Below are 19,838 nucleotides of genomic sequence, written 5' to 3'. Positions count from 1 at the left end.
TATTTTTTTCTTCTCTCTCTCTCTCTCTCACATTATTAGTAAAATTGGAAAAACAACAGCGCTAAAGAAAAGTTAGTTTAGATTAGACAGTGTGGAAGATGGAAAAGGAGAAAAAAGTTTAATCAGGGTTAGTACAAGGGCAGAGCCATTGGGAATTTAGCCAGATTATAAGATGCTTCTTGAAAGTATTTAATGAGGTCATTGCAGTAATTTCCCTAGGAAGTTTGTTCCAGACAGGTGCAATACAGTTGGCAAATAGACTATTCCCAGCTTTGTTGTTGGATTTGAAGGAGTCTGCTAGAAGCTTGGTGGCAGAGCGTAAGGAAGAGATGTTTTTATAAGGTGTAATAAGAGAGCTAAGCATAGTAGTATTTGAAGGCTGATAGAAGATTTTGTGGGTGATGGTTAATTGCTTAAGTAGAATCTGATTATGAAGTTCGAGCCAGCCTAGTTGTTTAAGATTAGAGCAATGATGGGTGCGAAAGGGGGTTCCTGTTGCAAATCTGGCTATATTATTGTATGCTGTTGCTAGTTTATTGTAATTAGCTTTAGATAAGTTTGAAAAGATAGGTGAGGCATACAGAAGAGTGGAGAGTAGGTGTGTTTGTGCTATAGTGCTTCTGGCTAAGATTGTGAGGTAGGGTTTAAGCCTATAGAGTGATCCAAGTTTTCTATTGACTGACTTGATGGTTAAGTTAATATGGGAATCAAAGTTAAGATGGTGGTCAATTGTGACCCCAAGGAGTTTGGTAGTGGGTTCTGGGGATATTACAGTGCCATTATTAGAAGTTATGTTAAATGTAAAAGAAGATGATTTTTGTGTAGGTGTAAAAAGTAATAATTTAGTCTTTTTGGGGTTCAGTAAGAGGCAATATTGGTGAAACCAGTTTTCGGCTGCTGTAAAGACTTTTTGTGTAGTAACTTGAAGCTCAGTTGGGGAGGAAGCTGAACATATTAGTGTAGAGTCATCAGCATATTGAATACAGATGGAGTATGGAATGGACTGATCTAGATTGTTGATAAAGATGGAAAAAAGGAGAGGTCCAAGTATTGAGCCTTGTGGTACTCCTATTTTGATTGGAAGAAGAGAGGATAAGTGATTTTCCCAAAGTACTGCTTGTTGTCTATTATTCAAGTAGGAACAAAACCACTGGATAGTCGGAGAGTCTAAGTTAAATGATTGCAGGATATTTAGTAAGAGAGGATGGTTAACCATATCAAAGGCCTTTGAGAGGTCTAAAAATAGAGCTGAGGAAAGTAAGTTGTTGTTCCGTCTAGTTAGACTAGATCTAGTTAGTCCTACTAGGCAAACCCACTTTCAGGGGAGGTCCAACTTAGTAATCATACTAATTCACTGATACTTGACCAGGATATCAGTGGAATTCTCATGTTCCTTTCAATAAATGCCACAGGATCTGTCCCATCTGCATGATCTATCACCATCTCAGGCAGATGGGTCTTGCTGTGATGTCTCATCTAGAGAACTGCACCTCACTATTGCAACATCTCCCCTTAAGCTACACTACAGTGCAGGTATGGTACAAGAATCCAAGCACTTGGAGTAAAGAAAAAACTTGCAGCCTCTTTCTTCTCAGCATCAGAGCTGTGTGTGCTATCAGGTGTGACATTCACAATGCTGCTACCCACTGAATCACTGACATCTTGCATTAGTGCAGTCAGATTAGAAAACCTTTCACACATACTATGGTATTTGTTTGCATTGTACTCGGGGTACATTCTAGGTCCATATGCTTTCCCTGTGTCCCTGTTTTCTGAAGTATTTTCCACATTTTGTTGAATCTTAAAACATACATTGCAATCAACCATTAAAACGTCTATAGCATCTGATTCTGCCAGCATTGCTGGTATAGAGGGATAAAGCCCTACCTATATTCCAGGTAACCTGAATTGTATTAGCAGGTTGGGTGTTTGATTGCACTGTCTGAACAGGATGGGCATGCCTATCCTATGGGGGGATTAGGAGATGTACAGCCACAGTCCCTTGGAGGAGGAGGAAGAAAGGTGTTGCAGTGGGCATACTGGGGCAGAAATACATCTCACCAAGTCATCACCTGGTGGTAGCCCTTATTAGCAGATGCAACAGAATGTGCACTCATTGGGGGGGGGGGGGGGGCACTGAAAGTCACCATGGTGATATGGACCCCCCCCCCCCCGTATAGGGGCAGGGCTAGAGAACTACACAGAAACTCTCACTGCTAGGATATTATGTCTTCCCAAATAATAGTCCCTCCAAACAGCTCACTTTAGTGGACACAGAGATTCCACACTGCTAGGGAACTAATGGGCTTTGAGTCCAATATAAGGAGGCTTTATGTTCAGTATGCAGAGATGGAAAAAGCACCAGGGGAGAAAAACCATAAATGGCATCTGATTCTAACAGGTGTACATTTTTTTTGCTTGCCAGGAGAGGGCACTTAAACTTTCTTTACTTCTTCCACTCACACTCCCATGGGTGGTTTAAATGTTTTAGAATTAATAAAATATATATATTTTCTAGGATCCTGGTTCCCATTTCAAAGAGATACAGGATAACCTGTCAATGCTTTACAGAAGAAAAGCTTGCCTTTCTATAGCATACAGCACATAACTTAGGACATGGCTTACTGGTGAGGTAAACAAGGGAAAAAAGATCCCCCACCAAAAGAATAAACAAACAAAAAAACTGTGGAGTAACTGGTCATAGCAAGGTCTCTATCACATTAAAGTGTGTGATGTTATTAACTTCAGATATATTATGTCATTTAGAAATGTATTACAATAACCTGATTAGAAGAAGACCGTACAAATCTTTGCAGTTACACACTTCTGGGCAGCAATTTTGATGACCTGCAAAACCCTATAGCAAACTAACATGTACTGGCTAACTTTATTTACAAATAAATGTTCAGTCTTTACAAAACAGATTAAGCTTTAAAGCTTAAAAACTATACATGCTTTAATATCACAATAACAGTGCATAAAACCAAATAGTAAAGAAGGAGGGAGGAAAAAATACATAATTTACTTTTAGAAGGCTTTCTTACCCAAAATTATTCTGAGCAGAATCAGATGGGTCAATTGCATCTGTTACCTGAAAATAAAAAAAATAATTAGCACCTCATCAGTATAGCAAATGCACAGTTCTGCTAATGGACATAAAGCTTTCCATTGTAACTGTGATATTACTGCCTTTCAATTGACTAAATATGCCTGTTTATAATCTTCAGAATCCAGATGGCTTTTGGTCCAGATGACATACCTGTGGAAGCATGGAGGTGTTTAGGAGAGATGGCAGTGGGGTTTTTAACCAGATTGTTTAATGAAATATTGGAAAGTGAGAGGATGCCTGAGGAGTGGAGAAGTGTATTGGTACTGATTTTTAAGAATAAGGGTGATGTGCAGAGCTGTAGTAACTACAGAGGGATAAAATTGATCAGCCACAGCATGAAGTTATGGGAATGAGTAGTGGAAGCTAGGTTAAGAAGGAAGGTGATAATTAGTGAACAGCAGTACAGCTTCATGCCACAAAAGAGCACTACAGATGTGATGTTTGCTCTGAGGGTGTTGATGGAGAAGTATACAGAAGTTCAGGAGGAGTTGCATTGGGTCTTTGTGGACTTAGAGAATGCATATGTCAGGGTGCCTAGAGAGGAGTTGTAGTATTGTATGAGGAAGTCGGAAGTGGAGAAAGCAAATGTCAGGGTGCCTAGAGAGGAGTTGTAGTACTGTATGAGGAAGTCGGAAGTGGCAGAAAAGTATGTAAGAGCGGTACAGGATATGTATGACGGCAGTGTGACAGTGGTGAGGTCTGGGGTAGGCCTGACGGATGCATTCAAGGTGGAGGTGGGATTACATCAAGGATCACCTCTGAGCCCTTTCTTATTTGCAATGGTGATAAACAGGTTGACAGACGAGATCAGACAGGAATCCCAGTGACTATGATGTTTGCAGATGACATTGTGATTTGTAGTGAGTAGGGAACAGGTTGAGGAGACCATGGAGAGGTGGATATATGCTCTAGAGAGGAGAGTAATGAAGGTCAGAAGGAATAAGGCACAATATGTGTGTGTGAATGACAGGGAGGACAGAGGAATGGTGACGATGCAGGGAGTAGAGCTGGCGAAGGTGGATGAGTTTAAATATTTGGGATCAACAGCTCATAGTAATGGTGAATGCGGAAGAGAGGTGAAAAAGAGAGTGCAGGGTTGAGAAGTGTGTCAGGAGTGATTTGTGACAGACGGGTATCAGTAAGAGTGAAAGGGAAGGTCTACAAGGTGTAATGAGACCAGCTACAGTATATGGGTTGGAGACGGTGGCACTGACGGAAAGACAGGAGTCAGAGCTGGAGGTGGCAGAGTTAAAGATGTTAAGATTTGCTTTGGGTGTGACGAGGATGGACAGGATTAGAAATTAGTATATTAGAAGGTCAGCTCAGGTTGGATGGTTTGGAGACCAAGCCAGAGAGGTGAGATTGCATTAGTTTGGACATGTGTTGAGGAGGGATGCTGGGTATATTGGGAGAAGGATGCTAAGGATGGAGCTGCCAGGTAAGGGGAAAACAGGAAAGCCTAAGATAAAGTTTATGGATGTAATGAGAGAGGACATGCAAGTGGTTGGTGTGACAGAGCAAGATGCAGAGGACAGAAAGAAATGGAAACAGATGATCTACTGCGGAAACCCCTAATGGGAGCAGCTGAAAGAAAAAAAAAGAATCATCCAGATGCACATGACCACTGTCAAAAATACAAGGCATCAACACAATGCCTTGTACACAGGAGCCTCTAAGCTTCAGCTTTATTTTTTTGTTTACTTTCTTATTTTCTCCTAACTTCTCCTCAATATCTCTGTTACCACCCAATAGTTGCTGTGAAATGGGAATAACAAGAGGCCATTACTAATGTAAGGGGCATAAGCCCTTTCTGGCAGCCTGCCACTCTCTCTGAAAACCAGTCCTCCAATCACAACCCTAGTGTCCAGTGGGGACTCACTAGCAAAGTGCACCACCCCTTCATTCTCCACCCCTACCCCCATCCCGGGCAGAGAAGCAGGTTAAATTTTTGTAATGTCCTCACACACACACTTCTCCAGACAGTTGAAATCATCTGATTTTCTGACTTTCACAGAAGATATTAAGCAAGTTCTAGTCAGGCAATAGCCAAAGATGTATGCTTGTGGGTGTGTATATGTGAGCACAAGTATTATATTGCTCATACCAACAAAATCATCACTACCACCAGTACAACCATGAAATACAATCATGCATTCAGAAGCATCCTGCAGGAAAAAACACTGCTTCTGTGCCTGATTAATGTAAAAAACAAAACAGATGACTCTAGTAATGCAGATTCATGTATAGACATAACAGGCAAGTACACTAAAATGAGGACTGAGAGTGAAGAATGAGAGCTAATTTCAACATGTTTTTGGAAATAAATCAATTCATCTTAGCGCAATACCTGATGTGAGACTATGTTTAAATGCCTACCTTCCAGATCTGCATTAAAGACACAAAAGGGAAAAATGGTGTTGCAGTTACCGTGGTAACTGTAGTACTTACTGTAGCATGTACAGTAAAGTGAAATATGAGGAATGCTGCAGTTCAACAGGACTGTGCTGGTTTGATGCCTGGATGTTTATAAAACATTGCAGATAAAAAAAAATTGTTCCTTTTTTAGATACCAACTATTTTGAGGCTGAAAGAAAACGTTAGCTCATATAACCAAAATAGAGCACCACAGCTTTACTGCAGTTTCCATTGTTTTATCTTGGAGTACAATACTTAGTACAGTAGTAGGAAAGTGCGACTGTTAACATGTATTCACCACAGCAGCAGATATTCAGCCGAGAGACAAGAATTACAGCAATATAACACCAGAGCTTTTTACTTGCCTATGGTCAGCCAACAGTTTAGCAGTATATACATCCCCTAATGTGAGGCAGCATCTATCCTGTGCTGATGCCTCTCTATCATTAGGCAGCATGCTCTCTTATGTAAAGCTAACATTGCTTAAAAACCTTATTCATTGCTTTTAGTGAGAAGTTAATAGACAAAGTCAACACCTGCCAATGTCATAAGATAACCATAAACATACCTTTGGCAGGCCAGAAAGAAAGAACTCTGCAGTGGATGGTAGGAGCGTAGGTATTGCAGTAAAGAATCTTATGGGTGTAAGTGAGCACATGCACACACAGATTTATCTGTATCTAACACAGGTGTACCACTTTTTTCAGGAGGAATCCTGCTGTAGTACCATACTTGGGCCAAATCTAAATCAGTGTGTCATCCCTGTCAAGAAATTAGGGTGGTGGACATTCATGAATGAATACTTTACAAAACTACTCTTCTAAAACCAGTACTACTACTCTCTGCACTAGTTACTGAATTGAATGCATTTTAAAGTATTAATGGCTGTCTAAGTCACTACCACACAAGCTTTCTGGGTAATGAAACTAAGCCAAATGTTAGAATTCAGAACAAAAAAAAATGACACTACCTTACTCTGAAGCTTAGTTTTATAAGCTTTCCTCATGGGAATGTGAAGAAAAAGATCATAGGAAATACAAGGTAAATGAGTCACATGACTACTTACGCCCTGACAATACCTCCTCGCACTCTCCACCCCCTTCTCATGAAGGGCAAAGCAGGTTAGTCCTGTAGAAAATGTACAGATATCCATCCAATCAGTCCAGGTTTCAGTCTAAGAAAGCTAGGTTACCACTTTGTTTAACTTGAGGGAAATGTCTGTTCTGGTGGAGGGGTAGGCACTGGGTAATGCACTTATCTCTCAAGTGTCTTAGTTATGTGCTGGTGGATATTAAAGTCTCTAGTTAGGGTCTGAGTGGAGCTATTTGACTTGCAAAGATTCATAACATCAAGGAAGAAAATGTCCTTAACATGGAATGAAAGGCATAGACCACCCCATAAGAGATTGTAAGAAACCAAGACAAAGGATAGAACTTCAGTCAGGCCTTTACTGTTAACTTAGGTCATCAATCCTCTTGCTGCCCTAAGGGGCCTTTTCATTTGCTTAATATAGCTTTAAAGGTACCTCCTACAGGATGAGTTATACTCAATAACCAGTCTAATTAGGGCTGCACACAGAGAGATGATAACTTCTTTTGACCAAGATGATATGCCTTTAGATATTAGTTGTGATAAATAGATGGCTTTTCTGACTACTGTTGCTACATGGTGGTCAAAGAAAAGGGAATTATCAGCCCAGGTTCCAAGATCCCTGAAACATGATAATTTTGGAATGAGGTACTGGCTACACTGTACGTTGGCAGAGAGAGTTATTTAACAAATGTGACAATGCTACACTTCTTTGCATTTAATTATAGTTGTTGTTGCGTCTTTCGGCTTTCCCCGGTTAGGGGTCGCCACAGCGAAACTCCGGTCCGCTAATGATTGGTAGTTGACTTTACGTGTCGAGTTACCAGCCCTGACGCACAACCTTCAACGAAGGTAAGCCCATTCACTCATGTCTCCACACAGAAGACGCTCTAGCTGAGAATCGAACCGGACAGTGTCTTACTGTGAGGCGACAACGCTACCGCAGCACCACCACCGCGGGTTCTGCATTTAATTCTAGTGCATTTTCCATAAAAAAAAACTTCTTTACAGGTGGTTAGTTAATGCAGAGGGGGATTTGACATTTCCCAGTTTCCAGTCATTTGCAGTCTTAGCTAACCAGAGGTCCTGATTCACAATCTGGAAATTGTAGTATATGCTGAAAACGAGGGATCTTCGTACTAAGCCTTGGGTATACCACTAATTACCACTGTACTATAAGAGGAGGCACTTGCTAACTTAACTACGTAAGTTCTACAGTTCAGACAGTTGGCTATTCACCCTACCATGTACATACCTTTCAAGGTACTTAACTTATTAATGATATCCGCATGGAGTATAGTGTTGAATGGTTTCGGCCATATCCAAATAAGCTGTGCGAACAGAATGACCACTGACAACTGTACAATCTTTGAAGAAGTCAACCAACCTGAATTGGCAGGCTCTCCCTTTGACAAAGTCTCTGGGGCCTTTTCATTGGGTCTAGCCTAATAAAGTTTTTTAAATTATAGCTTATGAGGTCAGATATGATGCATTCTATGGTTTTGCAAATCAAACTAGTCAGGTTAATGGGTCTACAGTTTCTCCTGCTCATGGTAGGGCCGCCCTTCTGCAGGGGCATCACCAGTGAACTTCACCATACTTCAGGGATAAATCATGTAGCTAAGGTCTGGTTAAAAAGTTAAAGGAGGGGTTCCACAAATATGTTTGCCACTATTTACTAGGCACCCAGGTATATTTATCAGGTCACATGAGAACAGTATTTTGATTTTGGAGAGCACCTTCAGTATGTGTTCCTTTCTGATATTAGGAGGTATAAGAGATTTTGGAATTTGTGGAATTATGACAGTTGTTCCGGGTGTAAAGTTTGCTCTAAATTTGTCTGCTAGTATATTTGCTGTGTCATCTAGATCTGATTGGGTTGTGTAATTTTGGTTAAGTTCAGAACACTGCTGGGTGTTATTTCTTAGCTTTCTAAGGCAAGGAAAGGAGGACTTACAGTTATCCTTGCCTTCAGAAACTAATTTAAGTTTATGATTTGGATTACTAGCCCTGATAGTAATCCCTTATTATTCTTAATGCAGTCTTTAATATTAGGAATTTCAGATCTGGTGTATGATTTAATTTTTTTCTCTTGTTATAGAGTTTATTCAAGCTGGTGGACTATAGGGGTGGTTTGTTCTTAAATCTCTCATTATATTCAACTCTAGTAGAGACGTTTAGGTCTAACCATGTATCTATAGGGAAAGACAACTCCTCTATATAAATAGCAGCTGTGTTGGTGTCAGGTCTGGTGATGTTCCACGTAAATTTGAATTCTTTATCAAAGAGTTTGAGAAGGATTGTCCATTTGAAATCCTTGAATTCGGAATTACTGACTGCAGGGTTTTTAGAGATTTGGAATTAAAAGCTGACAAGTTTATGGTTAGATTGAACTAGTGATAGAGAAATCAAGAAGGGAGTGGTACATGTAGTGCCTATATTTAATCAGGACCAGCTTAAGATTATTATATCCACTATTTAGTTTGTTAGAGAATTTTTCATTATTAAATCTAACAATCCCAGAGTATACCTTTGTAGGTATAGGTGTACCAGTTTACTGAGCAGTAGCTCAAATCTCCCATTATAATTGCATTTTTTGGTAATAAATAGCTCTTCAGGAACATTTAGGAATCTTACATAGTCATCAGGGGACACGGAGGTTGCCCTGTAACAAATTAAAGTTGATAGTATGTCATGTTCAGGTTAAGTTGAAGTTAACTTGAATTCAGTGTATGGGTCTCTGAGAATATGTCCAGAGTTAAGGTGGCTCCTAACCAATATAGAAACTCCACCAGTTTCTATCAGGTCTGAATGCATGGTAGATACAAAACCCAGGCATGGAAGGAGGGCTATCTTTACCCTGAAGCCAAATATCAGTAACAACAAAAACCGTATATGTTCAACTTGTTTAATGTAAAATATTTGTAAATATATACTATTTTAAATGCTCAATATTTCCAGAATACTATTAGTTTGTAGCCCTTACATAGAGGCTATGGAACAAGAAAAGAAGACCTGGCTATCTAACTATATAACTTATCTACTTTCTAGTCTTGTATGTAGAAAGAGTTCTGCCAGTGGCAGATTTACTATGAAACTTATGAAGCTCAAGCTGCAGGGCCCCTAATCCTGGAGGGCCCCTGAAGCAACTTTTTTTAATGAGTGAATATTTCAACAAAATGTGTTTTATTTATTTATTTATTTTTTTAAGTGTTTGCTATTAAAATACGGCTATTTTAGTGACAGAATCATAAGCCAATGGGTTTAAGTACTTAATGTCGACCTCAGAAATTCTAAGTTAGATTATGCTGTAATACCCATTTTAAACAACCTCAAAATGCCCCTGTAATTAGTCAAATTTCAAAATTTTCTTGGGGGCTTGCAGTGTCCAAACCCCCAGCTGTATGGGCTCATTGAGCTTACCAGAATCTACCTTTTGGCAGTTGGATCCACTTTTGTTGGAGCACGACTTAATAGTTCTACAGCTCAGCATGACTTAATAGTTCTACAGCTCAGCATAAGTCCTTTGACTAGAACCAATCAGAACCATAAAAAGACATCTGAATTCTCAATTAAGGCTGCACTCATCTCTCATGTGCATTTTAACACCAAAAAATCAGATTTTCACCTCTTTATCCTAATGAGCCCCCTCTGATTCCAACTTCCTCTCTAGTAGAGAATGACCCAAAACTTTTTTCCATGCATTGATGTTAGGTGGCATGATTTTCTTTCCTCCAAATTTTCTTTTTCTTCATTTTTGGTAAGTTTTCAATTACATCTTTGTTGGTGTTTAATGTTAAAAATGTATAGCTCAAGGTGTGCTTATAAGCTTGGTCCATAGTTAGCATGGAAGCATGATATTTTTGTGTATTTCTGCTGTTTCGTTAGCCAGCAACTAGTGATCCAGTTCCCATGTTTACTGAGATACTTCAGTTTTCTAGCATGAGATTTTTATATTTTGTTTATTCAGTTGAGTTTTTTGGAAGTGGCATACCTGGCCTATTTCGCATTTACTATATTTCTAGTGGTAGAATTCTTTATAGACAGTTCAACATAAGTATTCACGTGGGTCGTGTCGAGGGTAATGCCTTTACAACAGTTTACCAGAGTAATTTTTCCTTGTAGCGTCTTGGGTCCTCCCCAGCACCATTTATTGAGTTTCTATACAACTACTATTTCGCTTCTACAACATTTATTCTATTCAGTATTTATTTTGCAGAATGTGATTGGTTTGGGGCATTTTTTGGGACAGTACTGTTCGAATAAAATATATATTCGATAAGGAATAAACCAAAATGAAGTAATAATGCTATGGCTGTAATTGTAGTTTTTTTTATGTATTAGTCAATGCTTTGGCCTTTGGGTATATATTTTATATTTCATTGATCAATCATTACAATATTACTCTACATCTATGTGTGTATGCTTGCAGGTATACTATTACCATATTATTATTTTTACTGTATGTACAGTATATTATTGTTCACTGCAATAGTAATTTATTTTTGGCAATGCTGCAGTTTACATTCGTAAAATCAAATGGGAGTTGCACCCCAATATTGCATATTTTACTTTTGAAGGGAGTACTTTGTCCACAATCTGCCATAACACTAACCGCCTAATCTAATTTACCCTAACTTTTGCAGAATGTAGACATAGTTTTCCCTTCACAAGTAAAATATACAATATAGATTAGGTTAGGTTAGATTAGGTGGTTAGAGTTATGGCAGAATGGGGGCAAAGTATTCCCTTCAAAATTAAAATACTGGCACTCAACTTGCACTTGATTTTACAAACGTAAACTACGACATAATCGAGCTCTGTCCTGCTGTGACTGATGACAAATTTCTCTGTCTCTGACATTTCTAAATGTCAAAAACTAACTATTTTACAATGTCAAGCAAAAGTTTGTCAACACCTACAGCTGAAACAAGCCATGCAAGCCCTAGTGAAGCCAGTGATAGTCCACAAACCATGGAAGCTCTTTCTAACAATACTCAACGCACTTTTGATACAGATGATGTTCGCAGTAGTCAACATGAAAGTACAGTGAACAAGGACAGACAGAGCACAAACAGGAAGCAAATTCGGTGATTTCAAAGAATACAGCAACCTCGCAAACTGGCATAACAGTTGATAATGATTTCATACAGAACTGTTTAATGCAAGACACCATTTTTTTTTTCCCCAAGTAGAAAACAGATGATGTATATCTTGAATCCAGCAGGGTTTACAAGGAGCAAAACAGAAGTTTCTCAAATACTTTGAAAAAAGATTGAAAAATGGTCAGACTGTGGTGAGATCCTGGTTAGTTTACTCAGAGCAAAGGCTGCATATACTGTTTTGTTTGCAAACTCTTTTCTAAACGCCAAATGTCACTTACAATTGGTGGGTTTTGTGGCTGGACGAATGTACTCAGAACTCTGGAGAATCATGACGACAGCATGGAACATAACAGGGCGATGTTATGTTGGATAACAAGAAAGTCAAATAAAAACACAGTGGATCAGCAACTTGAGGAACAGCTGAGAATAAACATACAGTACTATTTTGAAGTACTGAAAAGAGTTGTAGCTGTTATAAAGTTTTTAAGTGAAAAGGGTTTGGCATTTAGAGGTCATGAGGAGAAGTGGAGCTCTCCAAATAATGGAAATTTCATGGGGGCCACTGAACTTATTGAAGAGTTCAACCCATTTTTAAATGAACATCTCGAGAAATGTAAAAATGAAAAAGTAAATGTTACTTACCTATCCAAAACCGTGTATGAAGAACTGATAGAAATCATGGGAGAATATGTGCAAGATGAAATTGTGAATCAAATCAACAACTTAGACACTAAACACTACTTCTATTACTGCTGACTCTATGCCTGACATGACACATGTTAAACAGCTGGTAATTGTGGTTGGATTCTGTTATAATGGAAAACCCTGTGAGAACGTTTTAACATTTTTACCAACAGAAAACCATTCATTCATGACTTTGTTTAACAAAATACAAGTCCTGGCTGAACATAAGCTTTCACTTGAAAATATCCATGGTCAGTCCTACGATAATGCATCTAGCATGAAGGGCTTGGAGAAAGGGCTGCAAGCACCCTTTAAACACATTAACAGGTATGAACAAAAATGTAGAACACAGCACCACAACAAACCAATAAAAAGCAGATGGCAAAGAGCAGTGTAAAATCCAAATAGACTTATTCGAACACAGGTGAATCCTTTCGCGATAAAATCGCTTCTTCAGACCATGCAAAAAAAGCAGCATCCCAAATATTTAAAATGCAATCAATTAAATATCTACCAATAAAAAACATTCAAGTACAATAGCCATAAACATTTAAAGGCACAGCTTTCTTTTAAGACAAAAAACATAAAAGGCTATTGCCATAAAACCACACATAGCAATATACTTATTTAAGAAGCTTTCTTTCTTTCTTTCTTTCAGAACTGGCTTAAGAGGTACTGATTCATTCAAACCTCCACCTCTATGTGCTAATTAGTTTAAGAATCCATCTTAATTCTTTCCCTTCTGTGACATTAGTTATAGGTTCATAGGTTCATACTAGGCTATCTGCCCAAGGGCATTTATAAGCCTAGCCCATAGTTATGTGGCTTTCGCCACCCCTTTAGTTTGAATAAAAACTATGCCTATCATTTTGCTGTGCCTCTGTCAAGCAGTGACACTGAAGTAATCCCTGGGGTATATCTGCAATCTCCCATCCATTGGTCAAGATTCCTCTTGAACAAGGCCAGAGAGGTGCTCTGCCTCACATGTACCGGGATTTTGTTCCACAGCATAGGGAGTCTCTGGGTGATGAATCTGTCCCTCCAGCACGTTCTATTTATAACCGTGTCAAGGTTTAAGTCTCCCGCCCTTGTGGTTCTGAGGGATCTAGATTTTTTGAGGTGAAGCATATTCATCAAATCTGGGTTTGACATGGCCTTATATGTCAGGCACAGGTCACCTCTGAGCAAGCGGTATGAGACTGAATAGAGCTGGAGTTCTTTCAGTCGGGCAGCATAAGACATATTTTTGAGACCCTTTATCCTTTTGGGGCCTTTCAAGCTGCAGCAGGTGTCTGGTCAGATACATTCCGAACGGGGCATTGTACTCAATCATAGGTCTAATGAGTGATGAGTACAGGGGGACGATGACCTCCCTTGATCTAGATGTGAATCCCTTCATGATCAGGTGGGTGATATAGGTTTTCCTAACTACTTTAGCAACATGAGTGTCAAACGAAAGGCTACTGTCAACCTGGGTCCCCAGATCTCTGATGACTTTTTCTGTGCTCAGTGGATTGCCACCTAATATGGTAGCTAGGGGTAACCTTGTTTTTCCCGAAGGGTATGACTATGCATTTTTTGGCGTTTAACTTCAGGCCATGGCTCTGGCACCAGTTATCCGTTTCTGTGAGGCCCTTCTGGAGGATATCTGTGTCAGATGTGTTTTCGACTATGGCGCCCAGTTTGCAGTCATCTGCAAACTTTGTCAGCCATAACCCTCCTGTGTTTGCTTGTACTTCAGAAAAGTAGATGCCGAACAAGAGTGGACCCAGGACTGAGCCCTGTGGGACACCACTTGTGACAGGCTTTGAGTCTGACATGGCTCCAGCAACTCTGACCCTGTGGGTTCTGTCACTTAGCCAGTTTGCAACCCATATTGTGATGTATGGGTTTACATTCAAGCTGATGAGTTTTTCTATGATACCTGAGTGGGGTATTGTGTCAAGGCCTTTGCCAGGTCGAGGTAGGCTGTATGGACTGCCTTTCCCTCATCAATGGCCTTGGTGACTGTCTCGAAAAAGTCAACCAAGTTTAAGAGGCAGGATCTGCCTTTGACAAAGCCAAACTGGGTTGGATCCAAAGTCTGCAAGTTCCCTATGTCTTTATTTATGAGTTCCATTATGATCCTCTCCATGGCTTTGCAGATAAGGCTTGTCAAGCTAATGGGGCGGTAATTTCCAGGGTCTGTGGAGGCACCGCCCTTATGAAGTGGGACCACAGTCGCCGTGCGCCACTCCTTGGGTACGTATCCTGAGGTGAGGCTAAGATTAAACAGCTGTCCTAACTGTGGGTTTAATTCCTCGTTGAGTTCATGAAGCACACAGCCGGGGACACCATCCGGTCCCATGGATGCTGTGTTTTTTGCCTTAGTGAGGGCAGTTCTCACCTGGGCGTTGGAGATGTTTGGGGGCTACAATCCTCTGGAATAGATATCTCTCCTTTTGGGGAGGGGGGAGAAGTTTGCACTGAACCTGTCAGCCAGTATGTTGGCAATGTGTGTAGGTTCAGTAATTTTCACATCATTTTGAACTAATTCTGAGCATATCTGGGAGTTTCCTCCTAGGTTTCTAACATAGCTAAAGAAGGCCTTATGATTCTCTTTAGAGTCCTTGGTGATTTTTCTCTCAAAATTTGCCTTGGATGATTTTATGAGAGCTCTTAGTTTTTTACTTATAATGATCAAAGGTGTCTTACCTTTCAAGGATTTTGCTCTATCTTGTAGTAGCTTCCTCCTTTTGTTGTAGAGCTTGTTTATGTCTGGGGTCCACCAGACTGGACGCTTGCCTTTGGTACAGACAGTCTTAGTTTTGTATGGGATTGCCTGATCCATGCAGTCCTGTAGGTGCTGGTAGAAGGCATTTGTAAGTGATTCAGCGGTTTGAGTAATGTTTACCACTGGCTCAGGGGCCTTAAAGGAGACCACACTAGTTTTTAGAAGTGTGAAATCGGCTTTTGAGAAGTTTTTCACTGTGGTCTTTTTTGTTTCAGGTGGGGGCGGGATGAGGACCTCCAGCGAGATTAGTTTATGATCTGATCTCACCAGTGAGAGGTATACTTCCGGTGTTGAACATTTTGATCCCATGTTCGTGATGATGAGATCAAGTATGTTTTCTCCTCTTGTGGGGATGGTGACTAGTTGTTCCATGGCATTTGAGTTTATGAACTCCAGGAATCTTTGGGTTAGAGTGTTCGGGCTTGAGTAGTGTTCCCAGTCTATATTAGGGTAGTTGAAGTCACCTAGTATGATGGTGTTTGGAGATACATTTATCGCCTCCAATGTTTTCAGGAAGGCCATGTGAGGTTCCTGAGTTTGAGAGGGTGGCCTGTAACATGCTACAAATTGCAGAGCAGTCTTGCCTATGGTTAATTGCACCTGGATGGTCTCCGATGCATCGTGCGTTGCCACCAACCTTGAGGTGTGGGTGTCCTTTATGAATATGGACACCCCTCCTTTCTTGGTGTTGTCCGGATTTTGGGGCCGGAACGCATGATATGAGGTGAAACCTGTTAGTGCTGGGGTGCTCTCAGGAGCCTTGAACCAGGTTTCTGTCACAACACAGACATCGATGTTCTCCATATTGAGAAGGGCCTCGAGTGCGTGCATCTTGAGATTGAGACTTCTGGCATTGAGCAGCATTACCCTTAGTTTTTTCCTTTTGGTGTTCTAGGGTGGTAGGTTTAGAATTTGAGCCTTGCCTAAAAAGGCACTATGGGGTGGCAAGAGCCTTTGCCAATATCCGGAAGCCCAGGGTGACAGGTGCAAGCAGTCCCTTGAAGCAGCGTGGCTTGTCCAGCATGTCATCCCAGGCAGACAGACATTGGATCCCCTTTGAATGACACCAGAATTTAAGCCAATTATTAAAGCTGATCATCTTATCACTGTATTGTGGCATCATTCTAGGTGAAGGTAGGATACTGCTCAAGGTCAGGGTCATACCTGCCTGGGCTACGTAATCAGAGAGCTCCTCGATGTCCCTTTTCATGTAGTCCAAGGAGGTACGTCTCAGGTCGTTGACACCAGCGTGGACAATGACTGAGTCGTACTTGTACCTGCTGTTGAGAGACCTGAGTGCTTGCGTTATGTGGCGGATTCTAGCGCCCGACAGGCAGCTTACTGTGACCTTCTCTTTACTCAGTCTGGTGAGCGGGACGTCAGTGTGTCTGACTATGGAATCACCAATGACAAGTGTGTCTGGCATTTTGTTTGGCCTTAAGGGCTGTGACTGTGACACTCTGACTGTGTGGTCTATGTGTTGCATGTGTTGGGTCGTGAGGTGGTAGTTGTTTGGGTGTCTGCTTTGGTGGCCTCTGCTGTTTTGGTAAAATTTGATCAGAGCCTCCGAGTATGTCTTTGTGTGAGTATGTGTATGATTTGAAGTTGTGATGGTACCATGTGTGACTGGGTATGTATTGTGTGTGGTTACCTTCTCCTGTCTGGTCTTGCCAGTCCTATGTTGAGAGAGCTCAGCCTCCAGTTTGGCCGTATAGTTGCATCTCTCGCATGTATTTGTGTTTTGTGGGAGAAGGAGAGGATTGTCTGTGTACATGAGGCAGTTGTAACATTGCCTCAATATTCCCAGGTTCACCAGTTGAGCTGGAGAGGACACTAGCAACTGATCCTCGACATACTAGAAGTAGTAGATAAAGAGACTTTCAAAGGACTCGGGGAAGTGGGTTTTAGGCTGGTGGGGTACTATCTATAATAAGAGTGCTTTATCAAGGTGCAAGTACTGTAGGAGTAAGTGCTAGGCTTTACAGATAGAGAATAGTCTACTTGGGAATCAAGTAGAGATGAACTTTTCAGTTATAGGATATGCTGGTTAGATCAGCAGTACAGCTCGAGGAAGGTAGTTTTAAGGGAAAATTGGAAGAGTGGAATTTAGATGGCCCAAATAGTTTAACCTTGTTTAACCGCTGCTCTTGTGTGCAACAGTGGTAACTCAGCTAAATCTAAACTTCAGCGTTTAGCGTGTTTTATAGCAGGGGGCTGAAGGGAGCTAGGAATTGGCCCAAAACGACCAATGGACTACTAGTTTCTGGCTGAAACCTCACCAAATCAGACAAAAAGGCCGCTCAGTGCTTCCCACTCCCACTGGTAAGCAAAGAAACTTCCCTCCTTCCTAATAAGGCAATGGATCAGTAACAGGAACTAAAAACAAAGCCCAGGGATCAGCAACTCTGAAACTGGACTACTCTAGTTCAGTAAAGCGGGAAAACAAGAGATTTTTTTTGTTTTATTACAGAGACAAGGAAAAAAACAGACAGTAAATGCTATAAATGCTGTAAATCGGCTAGCGCACTTTAGTGTGTAGCCTACAGAAACAATTTGCAACAATTAGTAACTTAAAGTGCAATAAACAGTGTAAAATGCAGAAATCACTTAAAGTAGCAATAACAACTTTCATAAATTACTTCTACTGCCATAAACTTTAACCAATGGTTAGTGCCTTTCTCTAGTATATGTTTAGCTAAGGCACTATAACTATGGCCCTTTCTGGCACAATAATAATGGTCTCTAATTCGTTCCTTAAGTCACCTATTAGTTTTTCCTATATAAAATTCTGAACAAATCACACACTGTGCTAAACAAACTAAGTTTTTAGTGTCACAATTAGCTTTAACTTTAAAAACATAATGATTACCATTGTTTGGTTGTATAAATGTATTGGATACATCAATGTATTTACAAAAAGTACATTTACCAAAGATAGAGGTACCAAAACTAGTTGTTCTAATACTAGGTTGCTGTAATTTACTTGTATTAGGGAAACAAAGCTGTCTTTTCAACGATTTTTTATTTTTATAACCAAAATTTGGGGCTGCACTAACAAACACACATAGCATAGGATCAGAAGATAAAATATGCCAGTTTTTTGTAATAATATTTTTTACATCTATGCTGTCAGTACTAAAGAAAACTTTTTCACATTTTTACCAATAGAAAACCATTCATCCACGACCTTGTTCAATAAAATACAAGTCCTGGCTGAACATAAGCTTTCACTTGAAAATATCTGTGGTCAGTCTTACGATAATGCATCTAGCATGAAGGGCTCAGAGAAAGGGCTGCAAGCACTCTTTAAACACATTAACAGGTATGCAGACTACGTACCATATGCAGCCCATTCACTCAACCTTGTTGGAGAAAAGGCAGTGTCTACTTTGCCTGAAATTGCTGGCTATTTCGGTATTTTGCAGGAGCTATATGTTTTTTTTTCTGCATCTCCATAAAGATGGGGGATTTTAAACACACAGGGCAATCTAGATTTTTCTCTAAAGAGCTAAAGTGTAACTAAATGGTCTGCACATTATGAAGCAGTCCGGGCAATTAAAAATGGATATAAAGGTATTTTACAAACTCTCAGACATATTTTTGAAAATTCAGAAGAGAAGCCTGAATGTAAACAAGATGCAAAGAATTTATAAGTTGGTAAAGTTGGAATATGCTATTTTAGCAGTTGCTTGAGAAGAAGTGCTTCAGCGTTTCAACAAACCAAGTAAGAAACTCCTGGTTTTGATGTATTTGAAGGTTATCTTCTGCTATCATCTTTACTTTTGTTTGTTAAAGAACTCAGAGAAAATTCAGCCGAAAGGACTGCACATTATGAATCAGAAGCAAAAGGTTTGTGTGAATATATCACCTCAAGTTATTCTGATGCTTCCAAAGGCATTGTTACAAAGAAATTTTCTTCGAGAGGAGCTGACAAATTTAGGATAGAAGTTCTAAATCAGCTCTGAGACTGTTTGGTAATCCGGTTAGACAAGAGGACCGACCCATATGAGCAGATTGTGAAAAGGTTCAAGTTCCTCTCAGAATTGATGACCAATTCTGTAACTGATGACAGCAGTATTACCATTACAAAGATGATATTGACCACAAATTAGTAAACGAGTGTTATCAGTTCAAAGAATATTTATACCTTAGGAAATCCTAGAACACAGAAGAAAACATGCCATCTAAAATGCAAGCACAGAAGTTCTTCAGCTTATCTGTGAGCAACAAGTGTTCTCTAATATCCCTAATATTACTACTGCACTTAAGCTGTGAAGCAGAAAGAAATTTCTCAAGGCTTTCCTTTATAAAGAACAAATTTTGGTCTACCATGGCTGAAGAGCATTTAAATTCTTTATGCATATCGTTTCTACAAGGTGACATTGCAAGGAAGCTCTCGTATAACAAAACTGTACGTGAATATGTTGCTAGAAAGAACAGAAAAAGTATATTTTATCAAATGTGCTTCATGTAGTATGCATTCTCATGTGTGTCTAAAATAAAAGATTATATTAACTGTGGTCTTTGATGTTTTATTTCATTATTCTATGATGCATTATGCTTATATATAACATTTCCGTAATTTTCATCTCCCATAACTTGAAAACTATATGGCACAGCCTAGAAAATGTTTGTTCACAACAGTGAATTTGACATGTGACAT

The 19,838-nt window shown here is 39.9% G+C and overlaps 1 protein-coding gene across 2 annotated transcripts in view; it reads right to left on the bottom strand.

Moving 5' to 3' along the window:
- The window catches only part of XRCC3 (X-ray repair cross complementing 3), a 506,399-nt gene that overhangs the window by 125,863 nt on the left and 360,698 nt on the right, over positions 1-19,838 (bottom strand). For both annotated transcript variants that reach the window (XM_044074505.1, XM_044074504.1), the window contains one exon: positions 3,045-3,091. In XM_044074505.1, the coding sequence (XP_043930440.1) occupies positions 3,045-3,091 (47 nt within the window). The remainder of the gene's footprint in view (positions 1-3,044; positions 3,092-19,838) is intronic.

The sequence above is a fragment of the Protopterus annectens genome, chromosome 6.part0 (assembly GCF_019279795.1).
Source record: "Protopterus annectens isolate FY-2018-M chromosome 6.part0, PAN1.0, whole genome shotgun sequence".
NCBI lineage: Eukaryota > Metazoa > Chordata > Ceratodontiformes > Protopteridae > Protopterus > Protopterus annectens.
Note: the sequence above shows the minus strand (reverse complement) of the source record. Positions and strands in the feature narration are given on the sequence as shown.